The sequence below is a fragment of the Vidua chalybeata genome, chromosome 1 (genome assembly GCF_026979565.1).
Source record: "Vidua chalybeata isolate OUT-0048 chromosome 1, bVidCha1 merged haplotype, whole genome shotgun sequence".
Lineage (NCBI taxonomy): Eukaryota > Metazoa > Chordata > Aves > Passeriformes > Viduidae > Vidua > Vidua chalybeata.
In genome coordinates this window covers 106,347,257-106,374,802 of record NC_071530.1, presented here as the reverse complement: position 1 = coordinate 106,374,802, position 27,546 = coordinate 106,347,257, and the positions used below count along the sequence as shown (strand labels likewise).

General features: G+C 42.8%; 1 protein-coding gene across 1 annotated transcript in view; it reads right to left on the bottom strand.

The window, feature by feature from the left end:
- Positions 1 to 1,486: 1,486 nt before the first annotated feature.
- CABLES1 (Cdk5 and Abl enzyme substrate 1) overlaps positions 1,487 to 27,546 on the bottom strand; it is a 70,613-nt gene continuing 44,553 nt past the window's right edge. Inside the window, exons 5-10 of the mRNA XM_053952874.1 lie at positions 19,165 to 19,264; positions 17,470 to 17,626; positions 16,556 to 16,659; positions 6,918 to 7,024; positions 5,809 to 6,016; positions 1,487 to 4,267 (exon numbers count right to left, since the gene is read on the bottom strand). Of these exons, the coding sequence (XP_053808849.1) occupies positions 4,127 to 4,267; positions 5,809 to 6,016; positions 6,918 to 7,024; positions 16,556 to 16,659; positions 17,470 to 17,626; positions 19,165 to 19,264 (817 nt within the window). The 3' untranslated portion in view covers positions 1,487 to 4,126. The remainder of the gene's footprint in view (positions 4,268 to 5,808; positions 6,017 to 6,917; positions 7,025 to 16,555; positions 16,660 to 17,469; positions 17,627 to 19,164; positions 19,265 to 27,546) is intronic.

Genomic DNA, 27,546 nt, shown 5'->3' with positions numbered 1-27,546 from the left:
ACAGATTTCAGTCTCAGCTAGTGATGTTGGCATTGTTACTCCGATTGCTCAGTCTCTTGCCTCGCTCAACTACTTTTACCTTGTTTGTGTGTTTTTACATGTTTATTGTGGGGCCTGGTGCCAAAATCCTTTAGCATCGTGGGAAGGTGCAATCATCTCTTAGCAAACCACTCCTCACTGCTTCCACACAAGTCTCATGTTCTATATTTTAGGAGGCTGGAGCAATTAGCTGAAGTTCTGTCATTTAGATATGCTACAAACTATCCCAAAAAAGCCATTGCAAGTTAGTAAGTAGTTTAGGAAAATGATTGCCAAGTATTTTTCTGTATGTTTGCATGTTCTGGAGTCTGTGTAAATCATGGTAATTTTCATATTGTCACAAATATGATTTAAAGCTGTGGGTCTCCGGAGCGATGGGTAAAGGCAGGGAGGCAAACCTTTCCCATAACTTTATTAACATGGAATGAAAATACAAGTAAATGGGTGTGTTTGATGAGACCACCTAGACAGGCATTGGATTTAGGGGGTGTCATAGGTATAAAAACATAGCTTGAATGCAAACACATGGTGGGCAATTGGGTGTGCAACACATGAATGTCCAAAACACAACTTTCAGCCTCCAAAGAGGAAGCAGCTGCTTGTGAACTACAACTGGCACATGGGCTGGTTGTAAGTTTTACCATCACCTGGACTAACCCCAAGTAGTGTATTCCAAATTCTCTTGTGAACAAGGGTGTCATGAGATACGGACAATGCTGGAGAGCCTGCCTGTGCCTCATCCTCTGGCATACTGACAGCTGGGACTCAGAGACCCAGCTTCTGGTTCCAGGTGCTGCGAAAAAAAGAAGGGCTTAAAATCCCAACAAACCCAAAACAGTGGTCTGGGAAGAATGTTATGATCTTGAATGGAGGGAAAATGTTTGAAGTGAGGGCTCTGCAGGGAGCTGAACACCAGGAGATGGCCAGAGTCCTTTGGCAAGCCCACCACTGGCTTATTAATAAGCAGCTGTGTGTCCCAGGGGGAGACAAAACCAAACTCCTTTCCACATACAGATGAGAGACTGAATAATTTTACATACTGTCACTGGTGAAAAACAGTCTGTGTTTTTCAATTTTTTTAAAACTTTTATTCATTTTGTTTTTAGAAAAGGAATAAACTCTGCATGGTAGAGTGTACGGTATATAATTTCAAAACAGAACAGGTTATATGGAATGGATTATTTTCCCAAACTATTTAAAGTTGAACCTAAAATAATTTGTAAATCAACACTCATTGCCATGTAAGACAAAGGAAAACAATCAACATGTTTTCTGTTTGGTACAGATTTTCTCTACCTCTTCAGCCTGAATTTTCCCAGGGATGGGCAGAAAAGGGGGGCAAATCCTGCCCATTGTCCTAATCATAATTGTACTGACCAAGCTTTGTGCTCTGAGATCTAGCAACATATGGCTTTATATACGTTCCTAAGTGAACAGTGCAACATCATCACCACCTTAAGTGTTTATTCCACATTCAAACTGTAACTGAACATCACTCTGAAACCCTTTTCCACCCCCAAAACAACAGCGATAACAATGAGAAGCAGAAGGTCTCCAGCAATCAGATTTCATCCAGAAATCTGTGTAAACTGTAGATCAGGGTTGGGTAGCAGCACAGAAGGCAAAAGATATGACAGCTTGATTCAGTAGCATCTCTAAAGACTACTGTAAGACTGTCATTCTTTAGTCTGCATCTTGCAATCACAATTTGCTTTTTCCCCTGCAATGCTATAAAGCAATATAAGAAAAAAATGAGACTCAAAAGCAAAAAGTAGAAGCCTTCATGGAAAGGTAAAGCTTCTGCTTAGCCTTGAGTGGTTGCTGTTAGAAACAGATCTCCACAATCAGAAATAAATCTTGAATGTATATATACAATTTGGGTGGAAAGGGATATGGCCAAGGGTGAACACCCTCCTAGCTGACCCACAGACTGTTTTGGATCATAGGTCCACACTACACCCTCTGCCTTTTTGGTCTGAATAAACCAGCAAGGCAGCCACAGGCTCCAGGTGCGCTCCAGGCTCTTGGCTCCACTACTCCTTGGCTGTGTGGGGGCCAGGGGAAGGAGGAGAAGGAGGAGGAAGAGGAGGAGGAGGAGAAGGGAGTAAGATTGCTGTCAAGGGCCCCCGTCCCCTCACTTTGCAGCTGGCTGAGTGACGCGTGGGTTGCAGCGACGTGGGACGTTACACTGGAAGGTTTAAGTGCACACCTCCTCCTCCCCAGTCCTGTTGGAATGTATCTATATCAGTAATCTGGTAAGTTTTACTAATAACTGTAAGGTATCATAGTCACCCTCCCCTTTAGAACTGGGGGGGAGCAATAGCATCAAACAAATTCCCATTTGTCCTGATGTGTAACCTTTCCAGATCCTGTAGAGCAATGGTATGCAGGCTTTTTTCATACTAGAAATTAAAGGACTCAAAGCTGGTAAAGAAACTGGATGTTTCCTGGCTTAACTGAAGGAAATAATAAAACTGATTAAAGTAAGAGTGAAAGAAAGTAAGCATTAGTGTGTTTGCATCCTCTGATATGTCCCACTTCTCTATGTTCTGCTCACAAGCCCTTTTCATACTCTGAGCAAGCATTCCCAAACTTAGAGAGGTAAGGCTTCAGCTGAAATCTCACAGTTGAGACTATTATTTATTTTATAGTTACCACAAATGTAATAACTTGACTTTAGCAGATCCATGTGGGGCATGTTGAGGACAAGGCTTGTTAAGTGAACCAGCACAGGAGAAGATTGGACAGGAGTGGAACCCCACATGATAACAGCAACTGAACAATATCCATCAGCACAGCATTAGCTTAGTGTGGATATAGCATCAGGAGCTTGGATAAAGCCTTTAAGCTTTCTGGGTGTCCAGTCAGAACCAGGGAAGCTGCAAGAAGTTTTACCATAAAACTCCAGCACTGCAATGTCTAAAGGAACTGAATCTCAATGGGCATGGATTTTAGGTTTTACACAGTCAATCGTAATTAAAACCCCAAAAGTATAATGGCTGATGCCCCTGCTGTTGGAGCCTTAAGACACCCGTTACACTGCTGAGCCCTACACTTTTTTTTTTTAATAAAACACTGTTTTAAGATAAAGCACAATAAATGTGCTTATTACGCACTCTAACATAGAGCACAGAAATACAACACTACAGAGTGCAAGTCTAACCATCTCCACAGTGGGAAAAGTGCGAAGGTTAAAAATATGCATGTGGCTTAACACAAGATATTTTTAAAAAACATGACACGGAAATCTTATACTAATGCTTTCATCTTTACCACAAACATGACTGAAAACTTAAGGTCAGTTGCTGATCCTTCTCTCGCAGTAGCAGTAGTGTAATCCTTTCAATGTTGTACAATGTTGGAAAGATCAGAGAATAAAAAAACCCAAACGTCCAAAAATGATCCCATTTACCACTTTTCCAGTAGTTATGTTTTTCAAGGAGTAAACATGTAAGGTCACCTTGATCTTCACCATCAGTAACTGATACACTTGGAAACAGCTAAGCCAACCACCTCGACTGAGATCAGTTCGGTGTCGCACACACACACACACACACAGATACACACACAAATACCCCACAGGAAAAAGTGCACTTTCAATTGCTGATACAAAAATAGATTGGCACATTCTTTTTGACACAGTGAAGATATCTTCTTTAAAAGCTTTTTCACTTTAAGAAGTTCTCTTGGAATTTGCAGCAGGTCTGTAGAAAAAGCGCTACGAGAATGCACTCAGTGGGCTTCCAGGGTTTGTGTGATGGAGAGAGGGGTGGTCATGGAGACTGCCTTTCTAATTTTTGCCTACTTTTATAGCTCTAGTCCCTACAGGTAGGGTCAGCTGCCACCCAGTTTCAACACGTGAACTATTTACCAACAGCTCAGTCTTCACCTGCTTTGAGAAAGTAACAATACATAAATCTGTCAAAGCCAAGAGTCGATGCAGTATTTCCTGTAGCCAGAAAAACTGTTTTGTGGGGGAGAGAGAGTGAAGTGTTAGGAGTCTGATTTTGCATTTCCAGTAGTAACTGCGGCTTGGGAGAACCAAGCGGGAACAGTCGGGAGCCTCTTCCCCGCCGGGCAGCCAGCGCTAGGAGTTCTGCACCAAGCGTCTGTAGTGCGGCATCACTTCGTGCTCGGGAAGGTGGAGAGCAAACTCCAAGGCCACCAGCACCGGGAACTCGAAGGCGATCAGCTCTCGCCTGTTCAGCCGGAACTTCTCTTCCAGTTTCTGCAACCACAGCCGAGGGGAAAAAAATAAATTAACAAAAACGGAACGAGGGTTTGCCTTTCTAGAGCTTTCCCACAAATGACATTATTCAAAACACGCATGCTGCTGTCATTAAACTTCTGTCCTGACGGACTTGCATGGCTCTAGGTTTAGAAGATCAGAGCTGTGTGAACTGGATGTTCTGAATCCTTACTGTGAACACATAGAGCTCAGACAGCCATGCTATTTCTGACATGTTTGTCACTTCACTCTTTCCACTGTGAGCAGATACATCTTCTAACGATCACAGTGATTACCACTGCAGCAACAGGAAATTCCTAGCTTCATGCAAACATCAAAATCACTTGTGTAATGGAAGACATGCATCTTGTAATTGTCCACAAACTTCCTGCACTGCTTGAAATCACTAGTTTTCCTTTCAGCATTAGACTGTGCTGCAACGCCCTGATGGGGAAATTATTTTGCCACAATTTGATCTTAATACCTCAGAGGCAGAAGGTGTCATAAGAACAGTGAGAAATAGAAACTGCTATCCTCAGGGGGATGAGATGGGTTTTATAGTTGTTTTTGTGCTGTGCTGTACTAAACCTTCCATATGCTCTGCTGTTTTCACTGGATTTGGATGCTACAAGTAGGCAAGAGTTGCTCAGGGATATTTCCCCCCCTCATCCTCTTAGGATCTCCCTGGCTTGCTACTTCTCTGCCCACTGGGTCTACTGCAAAGTTCAATGTCTTATGGACCAACATTTCAATAATGCAAGAGAGGCCAGATCTTCCTGTTTCCACTTGGCTGGTTTTTTTTGTGATTATTCAGAGGGCTTTCTAACAAACTGACTGTCAGCCCAGCTCTGAGACTGTGGGAGGAGGGCATGAGTTCAGTCCTGCCCCTATCCATGATCCCATGTCTCTTTCATTGAGTGAGCTGGTTGTAGCCAAATACCAAAACACCAGCCTAACTTTCTGTAGCATTAGATCAGATTGGTATCTCAGTGCTTGCAGAGGATTATGGCATAACACCCTCATGTTACCGCTTTCATGTGGAGTGGGTAGAAGACCAAACACCTTACTCTAAAAAACACATCTGGAATGAGATGTTCTGATGGGAACCCCTCCTTCCGTTTTCTTGCCCAAAAGCTGAACTTGATAAATATAAATGTCTATTGGACTCCATCTGAAACTAGTATTTGCATTTAATTCCCAAAGGAGAATCCTTACTGAAACTCTTGAAAACATAATTAAGTGCAAAATTAATTTCCCGAGGGCTCACCTGTTGCCTTGTATTGACAAAATGATGGTCAGATACATCTAAAACTTCACAGTATCTGACAGCAGGGCCTTCTATCCCATCAAACAAGCTTCCCATGCCTCTGCAAGGACATTGATCACTACTACTTCCACAAAAATGTGTAACAAATATAGATATTTAGCTGGCTGTACATCTGGAAGCCTAAAGGAGAGCATGTCCACTGACAAATAGGCTTGCACAGACCACACACTGGCACTTCATGTAGATGGAACTCTGGAAACCTATGGATACGTACATCTATAAGATGCTTGACTTCATGTTTTCTGAGGTCACTGCCAATTTTGGCTGCTAAAAGAACACAAGCTCCAGCACAAAGCTTTCTATTCTGCTTGTTCAGCTTCCCCTTGAGAGCGAGCTTCTCAAAGTAGACAAAGGCCATGGCCACTGTGGGCTCTTCAAAACCACATTCTTCTTGAGCAAGCTTGCGCATTTCTCTCTTCAAGCTGAGTAAAGAGACCAGACAAGTATGCTGTGAGATGAGTTTTAAAGCATTTCTCATTTCACCCTAAGAGCCATGCTTTCAGAGATTCCTGCTTAGTCAAATGGAAGGGAAAACATAATTTACTGGGCAGATCTTTGTATGCTGTTTTGGGGGCACATTTCATGGCACACTTTTACATCACCAGTCACCCTCACTGCCCCCAACAGACAGTTGTGTCAAACTATAAAAGCAACCAAAAGAGCTCTGACAAATTTAGCAATAATATTTTATCAGAGGTCCTATGCTGCATACCATTTGTTTGGATTACTGGTGCTCTGTATGCAGCTTTTGCTGCTGGTTATGGTTGGTCAAATCCAAACTGACAGTTCTGTCTGTGTACTGCAGCACTGGCTGGTTACAGAGCAGTGTGGCTCAGTGTCCTGCTGGCCACAAGGGTCAAATGAAATTGTCATTACTTCAGTGGAGCAGTATGTCTAGACTGCTACACCAGAAACAGAGATGGAATATTACAACTTTGCTGTGAAGACAACTGCTCTTTTTGCTTCTGGCCAAGGCACAAAGCAGCACTTCTCTTTCCTCAGTCTCTTTTTAAGCCAATTGGTATGAGCTTAGAGACTCTGTTGTATTATTTTTCTGGCTATTTTAATATAGTGCATGCCCAGCTCTCATCCTTGTCCCATTAGATGCTGTGTTTAACACCTGACCAGTGTGTGTTTGCACATTCCTCTATCCTGTTTACTCATCCCAGTAATCCAAGCAGTCATCTGACTTACTCTGTACCTCTGCTGGTCACTGCTCCTGGAAGATCAATCAGTGCTGTGCTTCCCCTCACAAAGCAGGAATTGCACTGACATGTGAGACAGCTGCATCACATTGCAGCCTTATAGAGCTTTGCAACGTACCTTCTTATTTTACTGAGGGTAAGCTTGATGTGAGGGAACTTCTCTTTAAATGTCTCATTCATGTCCTTCTTGAGATCCGATGGCTTCACGTAGTCTATGACTGTGGTCTGTAATACATGTCAAGAAACAATTACTCTTTTAGTTTGTAACAAAGATCACTCGACTCCCAGAAAGAAGGAATACCAAACAAGTGCCAGTCAGTCCCAACACTTTCAGCAGACAGGAAAATTATGTCTGAACTAAGGCAACTATTTATTTGTGATTAACAAAACAAGTGACCTGTTCAGCACAAGCCTTGAACAATACACACCTCATTATCATCCTCTAAGTATTGCTAAGAGTGAGTTTAAGATAAGCATGGCTGGATGAAACCTACCTGAGAAGGTAAAAAAATTCAACACAATAACTGATATGATGACCAGGTTTTGGGGCATACCTCCATGTGGTTCTGAGACCCACTGTAAGTTTCTCTCAAATTGATTCTTTAAAGAAACCACTGGTACAAACTCTCACTTGCTGTAGCATACATTTATAATAAAATAAGCAACCAGTTTATATGGCAGGTCACTCAGTAGAGTGGAAGGCAGTAATGCTGTGTTAAGGCAGTAAATGGACAAAAGAGTCAGGACAACATTAAAAGTGTACAGTCTATTCCCTTTGAGCTTCCTATTCCTTTTTGTTACAACCCAAGGAACCTCACCAAGTTGCAGAGGGCTCTCCTGGCCAGCACAGCCCCTGCATCTGTGAGTGTCCAGCACTTTTCTTGTTCCCTTAGTCTCTGTTCAGGTAGCACTTTGCCCAAATCCTCTGTCACCATTCACCTGGCCAAAATCTAGCAGCTCTACAACAAAACAACCTTTATTTTGGGAATGTGTCAATTCTCTACCAAGCTCTGGCAGTTCTGCCCACTGGACAAAAGTGGAGAGGAGTCTCAGCTTGGGCACCTGAGGGATAGCCTGGTCCCCAGGCATACAGCCCCCTGCCAGCTTCAAGCATGTAAGAAAGCAGCAGTGGATAGTGCAATGCATTATCCTGATCATTAAATAATATTTCACTTCTGATTTCTGGTTTTGATTAATTTGTATTATGGCAAAGGGCTGTTAATACCAAACAAGAGGTGGAAAGAGGTATGCAAAACCCTTGCTGCATGTTATGCCTTTATAGAAGGTGGAGCTCTGCTGTAATGTATCCTCATGGGAATTGCAATCAGCCAAAAAGACTGACTGAATATGCCTTCAGGCTTTTTTTCTGCCATTAAAATAATATATGGAAGGGCTTGGGGAATACAAAATGCAATGGCTCTAGAGAGAAAGCAGACAATTCACTTTATCCAATCATGTTGTTCTCTGTTTCCAAAATAAGCATGAAGGAGAGTAAAACACACCAAACTTTTCCTGCACTTTACTTATGAGATATGGTACTGAATTATTAGGAAATTAAAACAGAGCAGAGCATGTGTTTCCCCTGAACAGTGCCCAGCAGTATTTGATGCAAACATAATAGAGAGGAAAAACCCAGGTTTTTGCCACGGGGTGTTGTTATGGTCATGCACACGCTTTAAAACATGGGCCATTCTGCCACATCAGCACTCTTCAGCCACACCTGCTTCCCTGCACGTGTATGGATGAGCCTGACTGCAGGTTCAGGCAGACAGTGCAGTCAGTGCCTCTGAGGTTAAAAATTCATAAGCTGCCTTGATGCTGAAGCAAGCCATGTGCTGCCACACCTGAATAAAAGGAAGAGAAGAAAAGACAGGAAGGAGAAGCCTTGCCCTACCCAGGGATCAGTGAGAAAGCCCTCAATGGAATGTGTGGGCCTGCCTGGTTTTAACCCTGCAGAGGTTGAAAGGATGTATGCATGCACCATGCAGCTGAGGCTCTTCACTGCAGACAGCTTCTCACATGCTTCATCTCACCTGGCAGGCTCAGACCTCTAAAGCAGAAGAATTAAGATCTTAACAACTACCCCTTTTCCTTTCTTTCCCTGGAATGTTGCAGCCGGCCTGCCTACTCCTTGGTATTGTTGCCAAAGGATCATCAGCAAGCTGGGTGTGCTGATGCACAGATATGCTGGGAGTTTTATGTGTTAAGAGGCTTCCTCTCAGTACTGCTACAAGAGAAACAAGCCACATCTAACTTAGACCACTGCTGTCTGCTGCTCAGGGTCCATAGAAACATGGTTCCTTGCTGCTCTTGCTTACAGAGCCAAGAGACACTAACCACATACATCCTATTAAATGCAACGATGATTTTAGTTACTACCAGTATTTTTTGGTTGTCTTGGGCAATCCTATAAATAGTGAGTTCAGTGTTACCTTACAAAGCTACCTGACACCTTATTTCATGCTTCACTACAAACCTAACTGCCCATTGGTTGTTCTTTATTACCACAGAGCTCATCATTTTATCTTAATTAACTTGCCTTTAGCTCTCTCCATGTTATCTTCTTCTTTTGCTTCTGTGCACAACAGAAACCACTTCCCAACTGAAAGGGCACAGCAGTGGAGAGAGGGCCTGTCCATCCTCCAGGCTCAGCTGAAGGGCTGCACAGAAGTTGTGCCAGACAGCAGTTTCAGCTGCTTTCACCTCTAACAAGTCAGGGTGGCTCTGGGGGCCACTGAGCAGAGGGGGACTGAGCCCTGGGCTCTGCCACTCAGCAGCAGCAGCAGCCCCCTGGGATGCACCTTTCCCCATGGCTGCTCTGCAGGCACCGACTTGTTTTACCTGGGACTCCTCCAGCCTGTGGGAGGTTTGCCAGAATTCAGCTAAATTCTCTTCGGAAGGAGAAAAGCTATTTTTTAAAATTTCATTTAAAGCAAAGCGCTCAGAGGCTTGAGACTAAGCAGATAGCTTAAAACTGAGAACAGTAAAGAGGTACAGTTATTTTTAAACACAGAGATTTGTCAGTTTTGTCCTGTTGATAAGGATCTCCTCCTCTCCAACTCTGAATACTGCTGCTTCCTGCGAGACAACAGTCTCTACGATACAAATCACAATAATGAAATCCAGATGAAAGCTGGTGTGTGCTGGTTTTGATTCATGTAACAGGATAACAGCAGCATGTTTGAACATACTGGCTCTAAGGCAGCTGTCTCATCTTGTCAGTGCCATGCTGGAGAGCTCAGCTAACTGCCCCTATGCTCAAGAAAAGGATTTGTGCAAATTTTCTTTTGTTTTGGTTTTTTTTGTCCCTTGATTTTTTCCTTCATAGCTGCTGCAGAAGCTGGACTTTGAACAACAGGATGCTGCTTGTCCAGCTGATACCTACAGAAATGCATCCTGTGCATTCAGGACCCTGCCCAGCAGAGAGGCAGGCAGAAGATACCCCCTAAAAATATCTGTTGAGAGGTAGTTTAAAAAACAATGTTGGATTAGCAACTGTGAGTGATCAAATCAGCTTCCCTTTCAAATGGCTTCTGACCAGGCACCTGAGTACCCCTGTTGTTGGGACACAGCACTCATGAGGCTACACAGAAATCTTGGTCTCCAACCCTGATCCTGCCCAGGGCCCCTTATGCACCCTGCAAATAGCTAGCCACAGCCACCAGCTTGCAACAACCCCTACTGCTGCCCCTGCCCACGAGTAAAGGAGTGGAGCAAAGCTTTGGGGTGGTCCAGAAACCCACAAGAACCAGCTGGGATCTGACAGGGGAGGGCTTGGACACGATGCCATCCTCCTCTGCCTGCTCAGTGTTTATGCTCCTCTTCTGTTTTAGGCCATGCCACTGCCCTTGAGCTGCCTGCATTTCCCACACGAAGCTGCCATGTGAAGAAAAACACATTACTGTCTGTCCAGGACAATTCTGGTATTGCCTGTGTCAGGCCTCTGATCAATACTGATGCTCCAAAGTTTTATGAAGGGTTTGCAAATATTTCTCTGAAAGGAGCACAGCTTTTCTCCATCCAAACATACTTTCTTATACATAATATTATTTCCTACCAGGCAGGCACTCTGTACTCCCAGAGCTGTCAGACAGAAGAACAAGGCACTGGGAACTACTAAACTGTCTCTCTCATAGTCTAATCTCCAATGTTTTTAACTTCTGTCATCCAGAACCGTCTGTCTCGTTTCTCACAGCTTATTTGCACAGAACACGTTTCAGTTCAGCATTCAGCAATTCTACTTCGTGGGCTCTGTTACGTTCTCAGTATACAAATCTGTGTATGTATATTTTACTTTGGCAATGGAAGCTGCACAAGACAAATGAAAACCTTGATATATGGTAGCTGACAGATGCCTGGACAGTGTGATAAATGCTTCATCCCAAGTCTCTACTCTGCACACTTTTTGCTTGGCTGGCAGTTTTGAACTTGGAGCTCAGCTTGTGTGTTATTCACAAGCATTTTCAAGCAGCTGCTTTCTCATAGGAAAGCTGTATATATAGTTTCATAAATATGGGAGGAGAGAGAATGCCTGAAATGGTTGGTAAGACTGGCAGGATGAAATATTGTAGAAAATAAATCCTACTTTGGCATGCAACCAGTAAAAGATGATCTAGCCTTGGATGCCTCTATCTCTCAGCTTAAGAAGGATAAAATCAGAATAAAATAGGTGAATAAAATGAAAGCTGTATGATAGGCTCTCTTAGCTGTTGTTACTGTGTACCCCTGATAAATCTACTTCACAGAAAGCAGACGGAAGACTGATACCTAAAACAGACTTTTGGCAGGTCACTGATAAGGTCTGAGCCACACAAGAAGTGAAAAGAAGTCAATAACTCTGCACTCTCTGACTACTTTAATGCATCCCATAGGTGACCAGCTACGTACCTATCAACTGCCAGTAACCTAATTCATATATTTATGGCTTATGATGCATACAATATGAGAAATCCTGATAGAGAAGAGACTTCAAACTGTGATGGAAAATGGGAGTGATTCCGAATTATAATTAAAATTCCAAAAAAGGAAGCTAGACTAAAATAAGATGTTTCTGTTGTTACAAAGTTATTAACATTCAAGGATCTTAAACTGAAAGATTTTGAATTTCACAAGGCTAATCGTCTCAGAAGTGCCTCTTTGAAATTAACTACATGGAAGGACACCAGTTTATTTTATATTGTTAACACTCTGGAATTATTCTCAAAATAGTTATTTATTGGAATCTCAGCCAAATATAGAATCAAATGCGTAGAGCACAGGATTTATATATGATTATCTACCACTGCTATCCTCTGCTCCCTGAGACTTTTGGGTGCAAGGTCAGTAGCTGTTAAAAAAGCAGTCTGGAGATACTTAATATACAGCTACAGAAGTGGCTCGAAGAATAGGGTGACAGCACTGAAGGACGCTGGCTATAGTGGAATCTGCCTGACCTTGGTGCTCCTTGTGACAGGCAGAATGGGGGAACAACAGACCAAATGCATTATATCATCATGCAGGGCTTTTGTTAGACCAAAGGGCCAGGGCAGCAAGCAGTTCTAATTTTAAAATCACTCTGGAGGACTAATATTAAACAATGCAGCCCGGCTGTGCTCGCCACTAGCGCGGTACCTGGCAAGTGCAGGCTGGCAGACAGGCACTGCAACAGCTCTGCAGAGTTTTGTGACCTGCTTCTTTTATTAGTGGTGTGCAGATGTCAATTTATTTTTATATAATTAAACAAACACACTGACATGGTAGCTCAGTATTCAAACCTAATTCCACGTGTATCCCTTGAGCACATATAGATGGATATTTCAGGGATGCGACTACAGAATGGGTCACTCAAAGTCAACGTGCTGCTGATCTGGGCTTTTCTTCTTCTGCTTCAAGTTTTGGCAGCACACAGTGACCAGCTAACATGCTCCTGTGTTTCTGTGTTACCAACAAAAGCAGTACTGCAGGATCAGCCTTGAGCCTGTTGAGAATGAGTTTTCTAGTTCAGCACAGAAAGAGTTTCTTCTGGAAAGAATGCAGAGAGACCAGGGGGGCATTGACGAGTCTGTACATATGCTAGTCAACATGAGATTTGAGGAAAGAAATTAATGCTTAGTCTGGTAGATAAAGTTCCTGTTCTAGAGAGATTTAAGAATCTGCACAAATTCCTGTTTTAGCAGTATCAGCCAGGAAGACATCTGTTAACTATGACACGATGTTTCCCTTCCCCCCCCACCCCCCAGCATGAATTTTTTCTACCTCTTACTGTTTATACTGCAGCAGAGAGTGCAGACTCTCCTACAAAGACAAGACAAAATGAAATAATTTCTTCAGGGCAGACTAGAGCTTAAATATAACTAATACAATTAATAGAACCCACAGAATTGGTATTGGGAAATTATTGAAGAATACTTTCCAGAATTGTCCCCTGACAGGCAATTTGTGGGTATTGCTTCTAGAAATGCAACAGGGAAGTGTATGCTCTGTTAAGCCTGAGACTTCACTACAGAAAAAACCAAACCAAACCAAACCAAACCAAACCAAACCAAACCAAACCAAACAAGAACAAACAAACAAAAAAAAAACCCACGCAGAAAAACGCCAGAAAACCAACAACAAAAACCGACAAGAAAACCCCAAAAAAACCAGACTAAACCAAAAGTGCTTCTGCTTCCCCAGACCTATCTTCAAGGATGAAGCTCAGCTTCTCCTTAAAAACAGCTGGAGACTTGCAGCTAACACTTCTCTCCAAGAGTCAGGGCTAATTCAGCTCTGTAAAATTAAAATACTATAAAGTCCATGTCAGTGATGATAAACTCAGGCGCCACAAAAGCTGAGCACACGGAGTGCTAGTTGCACGTATTTCTGAGTGAAGTCTAAACTGGACCACACAATTTGTCTGTCCTATGCCTCGGGATAAAGCCTGCAGTGTTTACTGATGCAGCATTCACACAGACCTCAACAGAGCTTTCCCAGCGAGCATAGAAATCCTGGCCTACAAAGCACAAGCCAGGCTCATGGGAGTAATAGCAGTGCATGCAGCTCTATCCCGCAGGCAGTGACGCAGCCCAGCATCCACTCCTCTTCCACACCTTCCCCCCATTAATTGCTCTGACATCCATAAGGAGGGGTGAGGGGAATATCGACAAGCTTGCAGCTGTCAAGCATTAATGCTAAATCCTGGCCAAGTAACGAAACTTTAATTACAAGCTGCAGCTCTCCACACACAACAAAATGCTGGGCGCTGACATCAGAGCCGCTCTCAGCTGCTCCGGCACTTGCGAGAGGCAGCAATTACAGCCACGTTCCGCCCAGCACCGGCGGCTGCTCCGGCCTCTGCGGTTCTTTGGCGGAGGTCTGGCACTGCCGCAGTGGCTGTGCATGGCCAGGAAAAGACCACAGGTCTCTCGTTGGCCCCAGACTGCAATTTGCTTTAATTGCAGTGTGAGTTGATTTTTATATTTGGGGGGGAAGAAAATGACTTGAAATTATAAGGCTATTATGCTCCTTCTCACACTGATGTGAACTGCAGGGAGAAGGGGAGGGAATGTCAGGAGAATCAGGAAAGTCTAAAACAGATGTGAGTAAAGTCTCCCACATAGCCAAAATGGCCTTATAATCAGCTCTATGCACAAGCACTTGCCCAAACTGAAAAATCCTACTTAACCTGCAAGCTCCCAAGACACTCCAGCACTACTTTTTCTTCCGTCTCTTGGCTGAAGGAAGCACCAGCACCTTGTAAAGTCTTTCAGCTGAGCACTGAAGAACAACCATCCACCCCTTAGTTTCTTGCAAAACCATGCAGCTCCTGCACAGGATCACAGCTATGTTGCTTTGGCTGTTGCCAGGCAAAACCCCGGCCAAGAGAGCCCTTGGCACCCGCCTATGATCAACCTCAACAAAAGCAACAGAGCACTTAATGTCCTTCAACCCTTTCTTAGATTAGTGCCTGCCTTCAGAAAGGGAGGTGGGAATCCCACAGACTCTCAGATAGTGCTGAAGAAGTGATGTCTGGAGGGGTACATTCAGGAAAAAAACCCTCAACTGTCAGAGAAGACGTTATTTCAGATACAGCAGTAATTAACCCTAGAGAAAATTAAAAAGCAGGGAGACCCCTGTCAATGCAAATATATTCTAGATAAACAATGACATTGATTTTAACAACTGTCCTTGAAGTAATTTTTCACCTTTAGGGCATCTAGTCATACCCCTTGTCAAATCCCCAGGCAGCTTCTTTTTACAACAGAAGTACAAATATACGACTTTGAAATGCTGTGGTCGACCAACATACAGAGAAGAATGGCACTGAATACGCGCTCCTGGATGGAGAACTGCCTTGCAGGATGCCATCCTGGCTGCCTCATTTTTACTCATTTAACCATGTCCATAAGAACATGAAGTTAAAAGGGGGTCAAAGATCTCAGGTGATTGCAGGGGACTTGTACTGCCTGGCAGACACTCGAAGCCTGAGGAAGGTCAGAAGAACAGCCACAACTGCTAGAGCTATGTTCCCTTTAGATGTTGGCTAACAATGGCTTTCGCCTTGAGGGAAGACAGTTCTCTGTCCATGACAGTAACCATATCAAAACCTGACAAATATTTTCCCACACAGATGTAGCTGCTATAAAAGGTTGTCACTTTGTGGGTTGGCAGCCAAAAAATAACTCACCAACCCTTAAAGGAAAACTGGCAGCAGGTAAGCGGAGGACACTCTGGACTTCCCATTTGAAAATCTAGAATAAACACAGCCTTAGAACTCCATTGAGCCTTTATGTGCAACAGACAGAACATTCCTGTTAGCAAGGAGATAATCTTCCGTCCACATGAAGCACTTAGAGCTTATTTTGAAGAAGGAACACCAAGGAGCCAAATTACCCCTGGGGTGGAGAACATACAAAGGCTGTATCTTTACATACATTAGCAGTTTCTTAAATAATGTCTTCTGCTCCAAATGAAACAAGAACATGGACAACACTTTAGACCTCAATGTTTCCAATCCTATTATATCTGTAATAGATAAGAGAAGTAGGTCACCACTTTGGGGGAAAAAAAAAATATTTTCCCTACTGCCTACCCTGGACGTAGAATCCAGACAGATACATGCTCACATGTGTATGACTGAACTGCATTTAGCAACAGTCCTGCTAAAGTAATCTACAGACTTGGAGCAATCAAAAAAAAAAAAAAAAAAAAAAAAAAAGGCTACAGAAGTATCTCACCACAGAAAACATTTAGTCAGAGCACAGACCACAGAACAATTATGTCTCTGTATTGTTAAGGATTGTATTGTTTGGATATAGTGGGAAATATACAGACTCTGCTCGTAATTGCTGCAATTAAAGGAAGGACTATCCCATGGTGAAATAAATACCTGGGAAACCAAGCTGTTCAGAGGAATGAATGATTAGCATCAAAACACAGTGTAGCTTCATGACTTCAGAAAAGCCCCAATGGGCATCCTCCTATTTTGTAATAGGTGCCAGTTTGAGGAAGTATAAATTTTCCTCTGAATGCCAGAGAATGAGTGCATTGTTTGAACAAGCCTTTCATCTAAAGCATTTATGAAATACAGCGGTAATAAAAGTGTTTGCTTTTGTAATACGTCAAAGAGTTTGTTTTAACATGTCTTGAGAAGTAACTGTCATTTAGAACGAAGCATTCTGAACAGCTCTTATTAGTAGATTAAAAATAATAACAGTCTTCTTAAAATATGGCCAAATGAAACCTCAACCTTCAGAATTTTGTTACGGGAATTTCTCTGTCCTACACAGAATCACTTACCATATATGAAGGAAATATTAAAACCCGCTTATGTTTGCCACATGGCCACTGAGGATCATCTAAAAGATTTGGGTCGTATTCAACAAAGTCTCCCAGGTCACTACCTATAAAACAACAGTTTAGAAATAGAATTTTGAAAGGAATTCATTACATCAAGACATCTCTGGACTTAACAGAAGTGGCAAATGAGTTCACAGATAATGCACAATATTATCTCCATGCAATATTTTTTGAAGAGATGAAAAACTGTTCTAAGTCTTGACAACTCTAAATATTTCTGTATTAATGAATATATATTATGCCAAGACATAGAGGACCTAGAGCTTACAAATTACCTGTTAAATGTGAATTTAGGGCTTAGAGAACTGCAGAATTATATAAAGCTCCACAATGACTTTTATTCCCAGCAACAAGTTTTCATCTGTTCAAGCAGATGTTTTGATTTGTTTCATTTATCATGCCAAAATATTTTAAGCATATAGTGCTTTGGCTTATGTTTTGTGTCCAGTTTTGTAAACACAGCCCTTTCCAGCCTAACAAAGGTCACAAGTGGAATTTACACCTTCAGCTTATGACTACTGTGTTGCCACTGTAAATTTTCCATAGCAAAGGAAGGTAAGGACAAGCCTGCTGCAGGAGGAACAAGCAATGTTGTTGACAGGAGGAGGCACGCTGGGTGCCATCAGGGCTATCAATACCACGTCCTTGTCAGTACCAATGTGATTGTTTATTTAACTTCCATCCTCCACAAGCAAGCTTTCTAAGCAAATATGGAATAAGCTGTGTTCTTCACCCACAACAGAATACTATTTTATTTATTTAATTTAAGCTAATGGAGGGACTAAAACACATGCTGATCCTTTGCAATAACTGCCTACCATCAGGGTATTAAAAAGAGCTACTTGAGAAGTTACCTGCATCAATGCTCCCCTGGGTGCTGTTAGCTCTTCCCAAAGAAAGGCTACGATGGCTTGCATTGCGAAATTGGGAGAAAGATGAGGTGGAGTCTATTGTGTTCCTCCGAGTTCCCAGAGCATTGGTGGGAAATAGGAACTGTGTATAAGAAACGGTCTAAAAAAAAAAGTCAGAATGGACACACAGTTACTTTCAGCCCAGCTTGGATGCAGTGGGATGCCTTTGGTGCAATCCAACTGGAAGCAAGAGAAGCCAAATTAATGGAGGATTTTCTGGATTTAGTAGTGAGGCACAGATGAATATAAACCAGACACCTACATTTACTTTAGTGCCGTCAGTTTATCTATGCAAAAAATGCTTTTGCGAAGGCATTAATTCTTCAACAAAACAAACACACACACACACACACACACACACACACACACACACACACAAGCTCTAATACACTGGATTTACAAAATCCTACTCAAGGGTCAGATTTAAAAATATATCAGTTAGGTCAGGTTTCTTCCAGTGGGCCTTCTCTGTAGCACATTTCAGCAGCTTCTTTACTGAACTAGCATCATCTATATGGGTCCCTCAGCACACAGCTGCCAGAGGCAAATCACTTGAACACTGCTAAACTGAAGCACTTCCTCTGCTATTTTTCTTTCTCAGGACTTTGTCTGGCAGAGTCTTATTGATGTAATAAGTGAGCTCCAGTTCACAGCAATCGTTGTGGGAGATCATTTACTACCCCCTCCCCGCCCAACATGGACTAAGTGTGAATGAGTAACTTGTGACAAAATTATTTTTAGAGTGCACTGATTCTCTGCTTGTACCCCTGGCCAAGAAAAAGCTATGTCTTGCTTCTTGTTGGCTCATTTTCCAACAATAACATTGCATTGAAGAAAAAAAAAGAGTTTGAGACTCTAGACTGGTTTACGAGGAGGTCAGAACAGGTATCAAATAAAACATGTGGCATGTGAGCTTTCATTATTTATAAGCAGACAGATTGTCCTGAGGAATTTACAGCCTGTGGTCTGGCCTGACACCTGGTTAGGTGAGCACAACATGTGTAGCGGCATTGACCCAGGGCCTTTAAATCCATAGATGACAGCAGACTGAGTAAAACTGAACTGTAGAAAATAAATCAGGCTTTCAGAAGAAATGTTTTCTTCTATGATTAAAACTGCCTCTCCTCTATATATTTATTTAAAATCGATCAGTTCCCTAAAGATTCATATTTGCCTATTCTATTCAAGTGAATGAGCTTCTGTATTTTGAAAAACTCATCAGCTTTGTGCCACTGTCTTCCTGCTCTCTGGAAAAATATTAAGCAGAATGTTATTAAATACAATTGAAAGCAAACAGAATTACAACTACAACTCTCACCAGAAATTATTCTCAAGCTCCTGACAGTATACATTGCAGTGATACATCCTGCTAGAGCAAGGGGAAGGCTGTGTAATTCAGTAATGCTTTATACACTCAGATATTGCCAGAGGCAAATTTCTTTAAGGATACAGAGTTGTCTACATTGACAGCTTGGGCAGTCCTCATGTATTTCTGCTAAGCTTATTTACAGTTGCACATACTATAGTGCTTTAACTACTGTGTTACACTGCGTGTTGTATTTGCACTTGTTATTAGTTAAGCCATTTTCTCCCCTTATAATATCAAATCTAAGGGAGTAGGAACTGAAGCATCCCCACCTTCCCATCTGCTCCGAGCTCCACACCTTCAAGACCAATTATCTCTTTCAGACACACTCCAGTAGAATGGCACTGGCGTCCACCATCCAGCTTCATATCCCTGGGAAGCAGAAAGAAGAGCAGAAACAGCTCTTAATACACACGCCTTGTTCACCTTCCACCACCAAATGCTGAAACAAGCTGCAGCATTAATCCAGACATGCCAATGCAAAGCACATACCAGACAACTTTTCCTATGGGAAGCACTTCTGTTGTCTAAAACACTTTATAGAGAAAACCCCCACTTTGTTCATGGTTGCAGCTCATACCCTAGCCTATGGCGCAGAGCAAGGCTCCCCATCGCTGGGTACCTCTGACAGGACCTGGCACTGGGAAGGAACTGGAAGTCATCCACACTTCAGGTGAGATACAACAATCCAGCCTGAACTCTTGACTGCCAAGCATCCAGCAGGCAGGTGTTCCCAGACCACACACCCACGTTCCCCTACATGAAACGGAGGTCATTTCCTGTGGAAGATTCCAGGAAGGATTCTTGCTCCTTCGAGAACACAGGAGAGTGGCCAAAGCCCAGTGGCCCTTCTGCTGGAGGCTGACAGGAGAAAGCCAGTTTTCCATGACCCTGGAATGGAAACTCGGGGATCTACTTTAGAAGGACTGACCCACCTGGCATTTTCCATTTGGAGATAAATGAGATGCCTGAGACAAGCAGACTGTATCTCATGCTTTAGCATCATGATCAAAATGTGAGCAGCGGTAAAAAAGACTAGGAGCAAATCTGTGCTTCACAAATAACAGCTGTACGAAACTGCATAATATTTATTTTGCAATATTCTCCTGGCTGTTTGCTGCTAGGGTCCAAGTGTATGCTCAAAATTTCGTGTGGGAGAGATGCTGACATGGAGGTCAGAAGCCCTGCAGGCTCTTCACCCAGTTACAGGCTGGGCTATCTCCTGATGTGACATACAATACACCCTGATTCCAACCTATCACACATTTTATTTCTCTGAAACGTGGCCATCCTGAGCCTCCAGTAATTCATATATCTCACTGCTGGAAAAATCCAACATATCTATCTTCTGGAAAACATAGTTCAGTGATAAAGGAAAAGACTGCATCAAGTTTCTAATCCCAACAAAGTCCTCTTAGTTTCTTGATTGGAGTTCACTTAGCACAGAGTCATATTATCATTCTTGTTTCCTGATATCATGTTACTGAGGGGTTGGACTAATAATTATGTAAAAATAGCTCTCCATCACAAGCATGGTATTAGCCTCTCTGCTCCTGCGCAGAAAGTGCTTAAAGGAACTCTTTCTCACAGAGATAAATGCCAAATTTTAACTTTTTCAGCAGATATCTATGAAACAAACACAGACCCTGAGGAAGCCCCTGAATCCCAAAATGAAAACAAATATCTGAACTACCTGAAATCAGAACAATGTAGTTTCTTTCCAATCAAGATCCTACAGATTCAGAGCAAGAAATAATGCTGTTACAACTCTGAAGACACATAATGGAGAAATTTTTTCATGTAATTAACAGACATGGATAGATAATTCTGCCATTCATCAAATGGAAATCCATCACCCTTTGAAGGGTCAGCACAGCAGCTTTAAAAAATAAAAAGCAGCTCTGAGGACTGGAAAGAAATTGGCTCTTTTGAAGCAGGGAGCAGGGTCAGCTGGCAAGTGCAAGCACACAGAGGAACGATTCCTGGACATTAGCTGAAGATTGATGGACACTACTGCCTCCATTTCCCATCTTTCTGATGTTTCTAAAGAGGATACTCCTTTAAGGACCCTGTGAACAACACTGCAGTAATTCTCTCTGTTTTGTGAAAGTGACTTGGGGTGTTCCCCTTCTCCACATATGCTCTATATTTCTAGAAAGTATATGACTGCTTGTGTTGTAAAATGGAGTAATAAAGTGTTAGTGTTTGGAGAAAAATCTGTCCATAAAACAGAGAATTAAACTCCCTCTCTTGAGGAAAATCAGTACTAAACAATATGCAGTTTCTTATGAGCATATAAATGGAAAGGCTCATCCTGGCTTATACACATCCTCTTATCTCTTGTAAAAGATCTTGGTTAACACATCATAAGGAATTCCTGAGCAACTTTACTGTATCCTTTTTGAGTTCCCTATCAGTATGATCAACAGCAAGCTAGTGAAATTTTTTTGCATGACAAGCCTTTATTTTTTTCGTTCACTCCTATTAAAGACAAAGAGCACAAGAAAGGTCTTGGCAAAGCTCTTGCTGGGAAAGCAAACCCAAAGGCTGCCAGCCCACTGCTGGGGGGAGCCCCAGCACAGCTGCTTCCTCCACACAGCCCCAACATCCCAAGAAAAACTAGGAAAGATACAGGGGATGCTTTCTCTTAGACCTCCCCAAATGGGTAAGTCGTGCCTGGGGAAGGGTCAAGATGGTTGTTTGGGTACAGCCACTGCACCGGTGTGGCCATCCACTGCCACCAGGTTTTTTAGGACATGTCCTTACAATGGCACCAGAGTCAAGGGGTCCCACAAAGCAGGAGCATATGGAGGACAAGTACTTCAAAGAAAAAACAAATCAAGCTTTCACTGTGTTTAAGTTATTTAAATTACTGATGGGACTGAGGAACTGCACAAACCACTATCCAGTAGTAAATGGTGCTTAGAAAATGCAGAGAAGGAACAGCAATCATTGCCAAAGAGGCATTTAAGTAAACTTCCTTCCTCCTCTTCCTCAGTTTTGATTTTCCTCCTTTATTTCCAAAAGTGCTTTTTAAGAAACTTCAAGGCATTCAAGCAGACACCCAAATCCAAAAATAAACCATGGGAACCTAATTTTACTACCTTCACTTTATTTGAGCAGGGAAAGCTTGAGAAAATGAGAAGATCAGGGATAAGATTTCCTTAGGAGGCAAAATACTAGATCTCAGTTTCTGACAAAGTTTGGGGAGTTACCCTGATTTACATCAATGTCAAGCTCTAGATATTCTATTCATGGATACCATTTCTGGAAGATTGAGCAGCCTCAGAAACTACCCTCAAAACTAAACATATTGTCTCAGTTATCCATGTCTGCAGAATGTTGAGGAATATATGAGGTACAAGTAGCCGGGCTCACAAGCTGCAGACTGAGATGTTGATTGAAATGTAGAGCTCCAGGCAGAAGCCTGAGAAGAGAGGCCATGAACCGCCAGCCTTTGGGATAACACAGGGCATGATGATGGGTGACACCAGCCAAGTGAAGGGACACTGGGAAACACAGGAGAGCTGGGAATTGCAGCCTTTTGGGTAACAAAGGAGATGAAAACCAGTGAGCCAGCAAGGTGGATGGACACAGAGAGGGGGGCAGGAGCCAAAGACTCAGGAGGAAGAGGAGACTTCTGGAGACTGTGAGGGTATAAATGCCCAGTGGTTCCTTGGTTGGGAACCCATTTCAGAGGCACCAGCTCAGGCTGTTTCTGTGTTACTGCACCAGGAATAAATGGCTTTATGGAACGAGACATCTGAGACTTTGCCATGGGAAACCTGGGGTCAAACTGGTGAGGAAATCTGATCTGAATGGGGTGTGTGAGGAGTCAAGTGGGGACTCATTGGGTCACTGGAGCCACCCACCAAGAAGCAGCTTCAATCCCAGCAGTGAAAGTCTCTGGCATTGGAATGTGACCAACAGTCTCCTGAGTAGTGAGACTGGGTAGTTTCCTTAGCAAGAAAAAAAAAGGAAGTTTCTCCATCTAACAGAGTTCACAGATTTTCTAGGAACCATACCAGGTGACATGGGATCCCAGATTTGCTGTCAGATGGTGAAAAGTTTTACTGAGCAGATAGATAAAGATCAAAACAAGCAATCTCATCATGTCTTTTATTAGCCAGGCCAGGATTAACAGAGTATAAATTGGATGCTGTTACCTTCAGAAGTGTAACACTTCTTTAACGAACCAAATGTTATGCTTTGACGTGATTTACAAAGTCCCATGCAACACTCCTGCTGGGCATTGCTCTTTAAATGACAGTAACAGTTGAGCACTCTAACCTGTGAATAATTTAGGAGTCCATGAAATATTAAACAGACTTCCAGATACATGAAAAAGCCTTCTGCTTATTGCAAAAAGGAATCTGATAATTGTTGTTTAGAGATGTCAGCCCTCTGTGCCTGTATTTTATGCTTAGCTATTCCCCCCACACTGCTAAGATTTATTCTAAAAGCAAAAGAGGTTCATGAGACATCAAGAAAAGATGCCATTCTCATCCGTCAGTGTAAATAATTGTTACTTATCATCTCTGTTTATAGAGACAAGGACAATGAGAGCTCTGGAAAGGATGCACTGCTAGTCAGACCAGCAGCAGATCTCCCACTGCCTGAGACTGCCTCCTATAATTGATCAAGAGCTTTCAGATCCTAATGCCATTAGTGTTGCCAGAACAACTCCAGCTGCAATTTCCAGCGAGGAGCAGCAAAAAAACTCCTGGAAAGATGGCTCTAATGGGTCAGCCTCCTTTTTCTCTCTCCAAAGATATTTAGCTGTCAGCATGCCAGCTCTTCCCCTGATGTTTTGCCCAACACAGGGTAAAAGTTCAGAATTAAACTTACTAGCTTTTGGAGATTCATTGGCCAATTTCAACCTAAGGGAATGGGGCAACTCACAACAAAGCGCAATGGTAGCTCTATAAAATTCATGCATGAGATAGTGAGTTTTGAAATGTCCTGTTGTGAGAAAGAAGTTTCAGATTTATGTGTCTTTCTGCAAAGCTAACATGCGCTTGGTTTCATTTTTTTGTTCAATTTGTGAGAAGCAGGGAAAATAGGCAATAGTAAAGAAATGCAGGGATATTTCAGCTTCCCTATCACAGGCTAAAAACAGTTGTTCTTCCCCAGGCCTACAGAATGATACATGCTCAGGAAAAGCACTCAAGATTGATGACTTAATCAAAATTTCCTTACATACAAAATCTGTTGGCGAAGAACAGCAAGGAACTTGGTAACAAATCTGAAGGATGTAACAGAGTATCCTGCTTTGCTGTCTGCTACTATCCATATGGCAATTTAGATGCTCTCATTTCTTCTGTAAATACTGCCCTGTTTTCCACACTCACTAACTTGCCAAATAACTGATGGCAGCAAGACAAGTCCTTCTTTTCACCTCATTTTGCATATGGCTTTCTTACCCAGTTTAAACACTAAATATGAATAAAGATTGCAGAGTTTAGGAAAGAAGGCTGTTGGGAATGCCAAGTCCGTGGACAAATTGATCATTTCGGTTAGATATTTATTTAGGGTGATTGCATTGAAAACCTCTTGATCCTGGCATCATTGAACATATTGTTCTGGCCAGCATTTAGATAAATCTGAAGTTAAATTCAGCAGTGACTTATCTTTAGAAACTGGATGAAGCTGGTTAGTTGCATTTCTGAGGAGGACAAAAATTCTTTTTATCTAGTGACTTGCTGCTTTACTTCAGAAGAATTGTCTGTTTCCTGGGCTTCAATCCATTTGATTACTCATACTGCATTATTTCCTTTAGCTGGAGGCAAGTTTTGTCAGATGAATACCTGTATTTTTGCCAAGACAGCAATATTCAGCAGCTATGCCTCCTGCAGGTAAATTTCTAGCCACTTAATGAATTCAATGCCACGAAGAAGAAAAGATGAGATTAACTGGCCATCTTTATAAGAATGTGTACTATCTGATGTTCTGAGTTTTCTGTCCTGTAGCTCATCACCTCCAGCCCTGCTGTCAGTCAGTCACTGCGAGCCCAGGTCTGAGTGCTCTTGTAAGACTAACCAGGCTGCAGTGCTGCATTTGTGTCATACTGCCAGTTCTCCTCCTCCCCCAGGACCTCCAGATTCATCTTCTGGACAGGACTTCACAGAAACTTGGAAGCTCTTAAAAGAGTTCTTACAACATCACAAAAAAATATCATCAGAATAGGTACAATTTCAATCTGTGGACACTTTTGCCATTGATAAAAGCAAGCCTAAAAAGTGCCTTTTCCAAAACAGATTTTTAAATCATGAAGCATAATGGTGTGTGCCAAAGATAAAAACCAAGTCTTATGTCAGAACTGTAAACCCAACTAACTGCAATACCTTTTGTTTTTGGAGTGAAATACAACATGGTACCTTCTTCCTCCTTTATAACACCTCTAACAGTGACAGACAAACATTGCCATTATCCTTTTTTGAAATTGCTTAGGCTATACTAATGAGGACTGGATTGTTCTCACTTGGCTGCAAGCGTATGCAGACCATTTTTTGCAGGCCACCACATCCTACCGGCCACATGGAGCAACTCTGACAACATCTGTGAGCACTGCCAGAGTTGTACCATCTCCTTGGAAGCTGATGGAGAAGTGGTGCCTAGAGAAGCTCCAAGAACAGACAAGCAATGGAGAATTCTCCCCTGCCCAGGATATCTGCTTTTTCCAGAGAAGGGAGAGTTGAACCTGCTTCTTCTCCATCCTGACTGGGGCCACATGGTGGGTCCACAGAGTGCCCTTGCACACACCACACTGTGGAGTGGAGTGGGCAGAAAGCTTCAGGAATGTTCCCAGAGAGTCTGGCTATAACAGCTCCTCGTTAGGGACTCAAGTGTCCGGAGCATGACCTCCCTAATGGCTAAAAGGATAATATCTGCTGTGTCTGATCCCCGTCTCCTGTCTCAAAGGGCTGAAATCCTCAAACCATCTGGAACCCATCTCCTTCAAGTCTTATTTAATCCATCTGCAAATGGCTTCACTCTTTGGTTTGCCATGACACAAATCCCCTCTGAGGGCCCAGAGGAGGTTGGCATGTGGGCATACACACCTGTGCTGAGGGTGCGTGTGGTAGGACAGCTACCTGCTGCTGACCTGAGGCATCTTCCCCTGTCCTGGAAGTGGAACAGTATCAAGGCTCAAGTCCATTTTCTGTGAGCTTCCACAGTGACAACCAACCTCTGACAGAGATGTGTGACACAGCAGCTCAGGGGGATGCATAAGATGCACCTCTGCTAAAAATGGGAGGTCAACACCTCCAATTTTCTGCCCATCTACAGAACTAGATGGGGATTAAGGCTGATCTGTGGCAAGGAAGATAGTAAATGAATAGTGAGGCAGTTTCAACACCGTTCACAAAGCAGATCTTACATCTTTTGGAATATTATATTTAAAGAAGAAAGAGGAACCTGTTATCCATTAAGGTTTCCAACGCATTGAAAAACGAGAGGCAACTGCACAACCCAAACCTGCAGTACTAGCACTTGCCTCTAACCTGTGTATCACACAATGACTCTGTATCTCATAAAGCCAAACATTCAGGCAACCTTTCTGTGTCTGTCCAATTAAGAACGGAGGCAATAACACTGTTAAAAGTGTTTTCACATCACTACATGACTCCCCTTAGCTACCACTAAGGTAGCTGTAACATCAAGAGATACTGTAGGGCAAGGAATACCAGCAGGCAAGATGCTCAGCATCTCCTTCAGCTCCTGACTTGCAGTGAAGCTTTCCTTACATTGCTTTCACCTGGCTATATCTGCTCTCACACTTGCTCTGCTGGTCTAGATAGAGGAAAAAAAGTAAGCATTTAGGAAACTTATTCCAGGGGTACCCTCATGTACAACTACATTTCTCTCCCCAGACCTCCATTTGTATTGGTACAACCACTTAAAAATCATTGTTTAGAGGTTTTTTGGGAGGATTCTTGCTGTTGTAGTTTGACTTCTGCATGGAGAACAGGCAAGTGAGGGCCACAGTCTAGAATACACTTCTTGCACCTCACTGGTGAGGGGTGATGCTGCCCCATCCACACAGGACAGGTATATAGAGTTGTGACTTCAGAAGTTGCCTTTTACCATAATTTTATAATGGATCTGTTCTTGCAGACTGTATCTACCAGCATTGGTAGAGTACAGCTCTTCTGCACTGCCTTGAGTACAACATGGGCTGGCAGCCTCCACTAAACAGCTGTGCCTGGAGATTTCCTCACTGGCTACAGTGCCTGTGAGTTGGAGCAGAGGTGGAGAAGCAGCAGCAGCAGCAGCTCCACTATGTGCTCCTCTCAGACCGAACAGTTCCTCCTGCCTCCTCATCCATCCTACCCTCCCACTCCTGCTGGGGCTCTCTTCAGTTCAAATTTCAGATGTGTCCATGGCTCCCTGAAAGGACCTGCTTCTTTTCATTAACTGTTCAGTGATATTTGCAGAACAACCAGTTGGGACATCTTACCTGGGGACAGACATCAGCAATCCAGGGATTCAGAGAAAGCAAAGCTAAAGGATGCTGTCATTACAGTACTTCATAAGAGTATCCAGTGTCTCTCCCCCCCTCCTACTTCACATCCAAAATGTGCAAGTAAGCAAGCAGCCTGAACAGAGTGGCTACAGTTTGTGCTATACTGCCTCATCTGTTCTTTGCACCA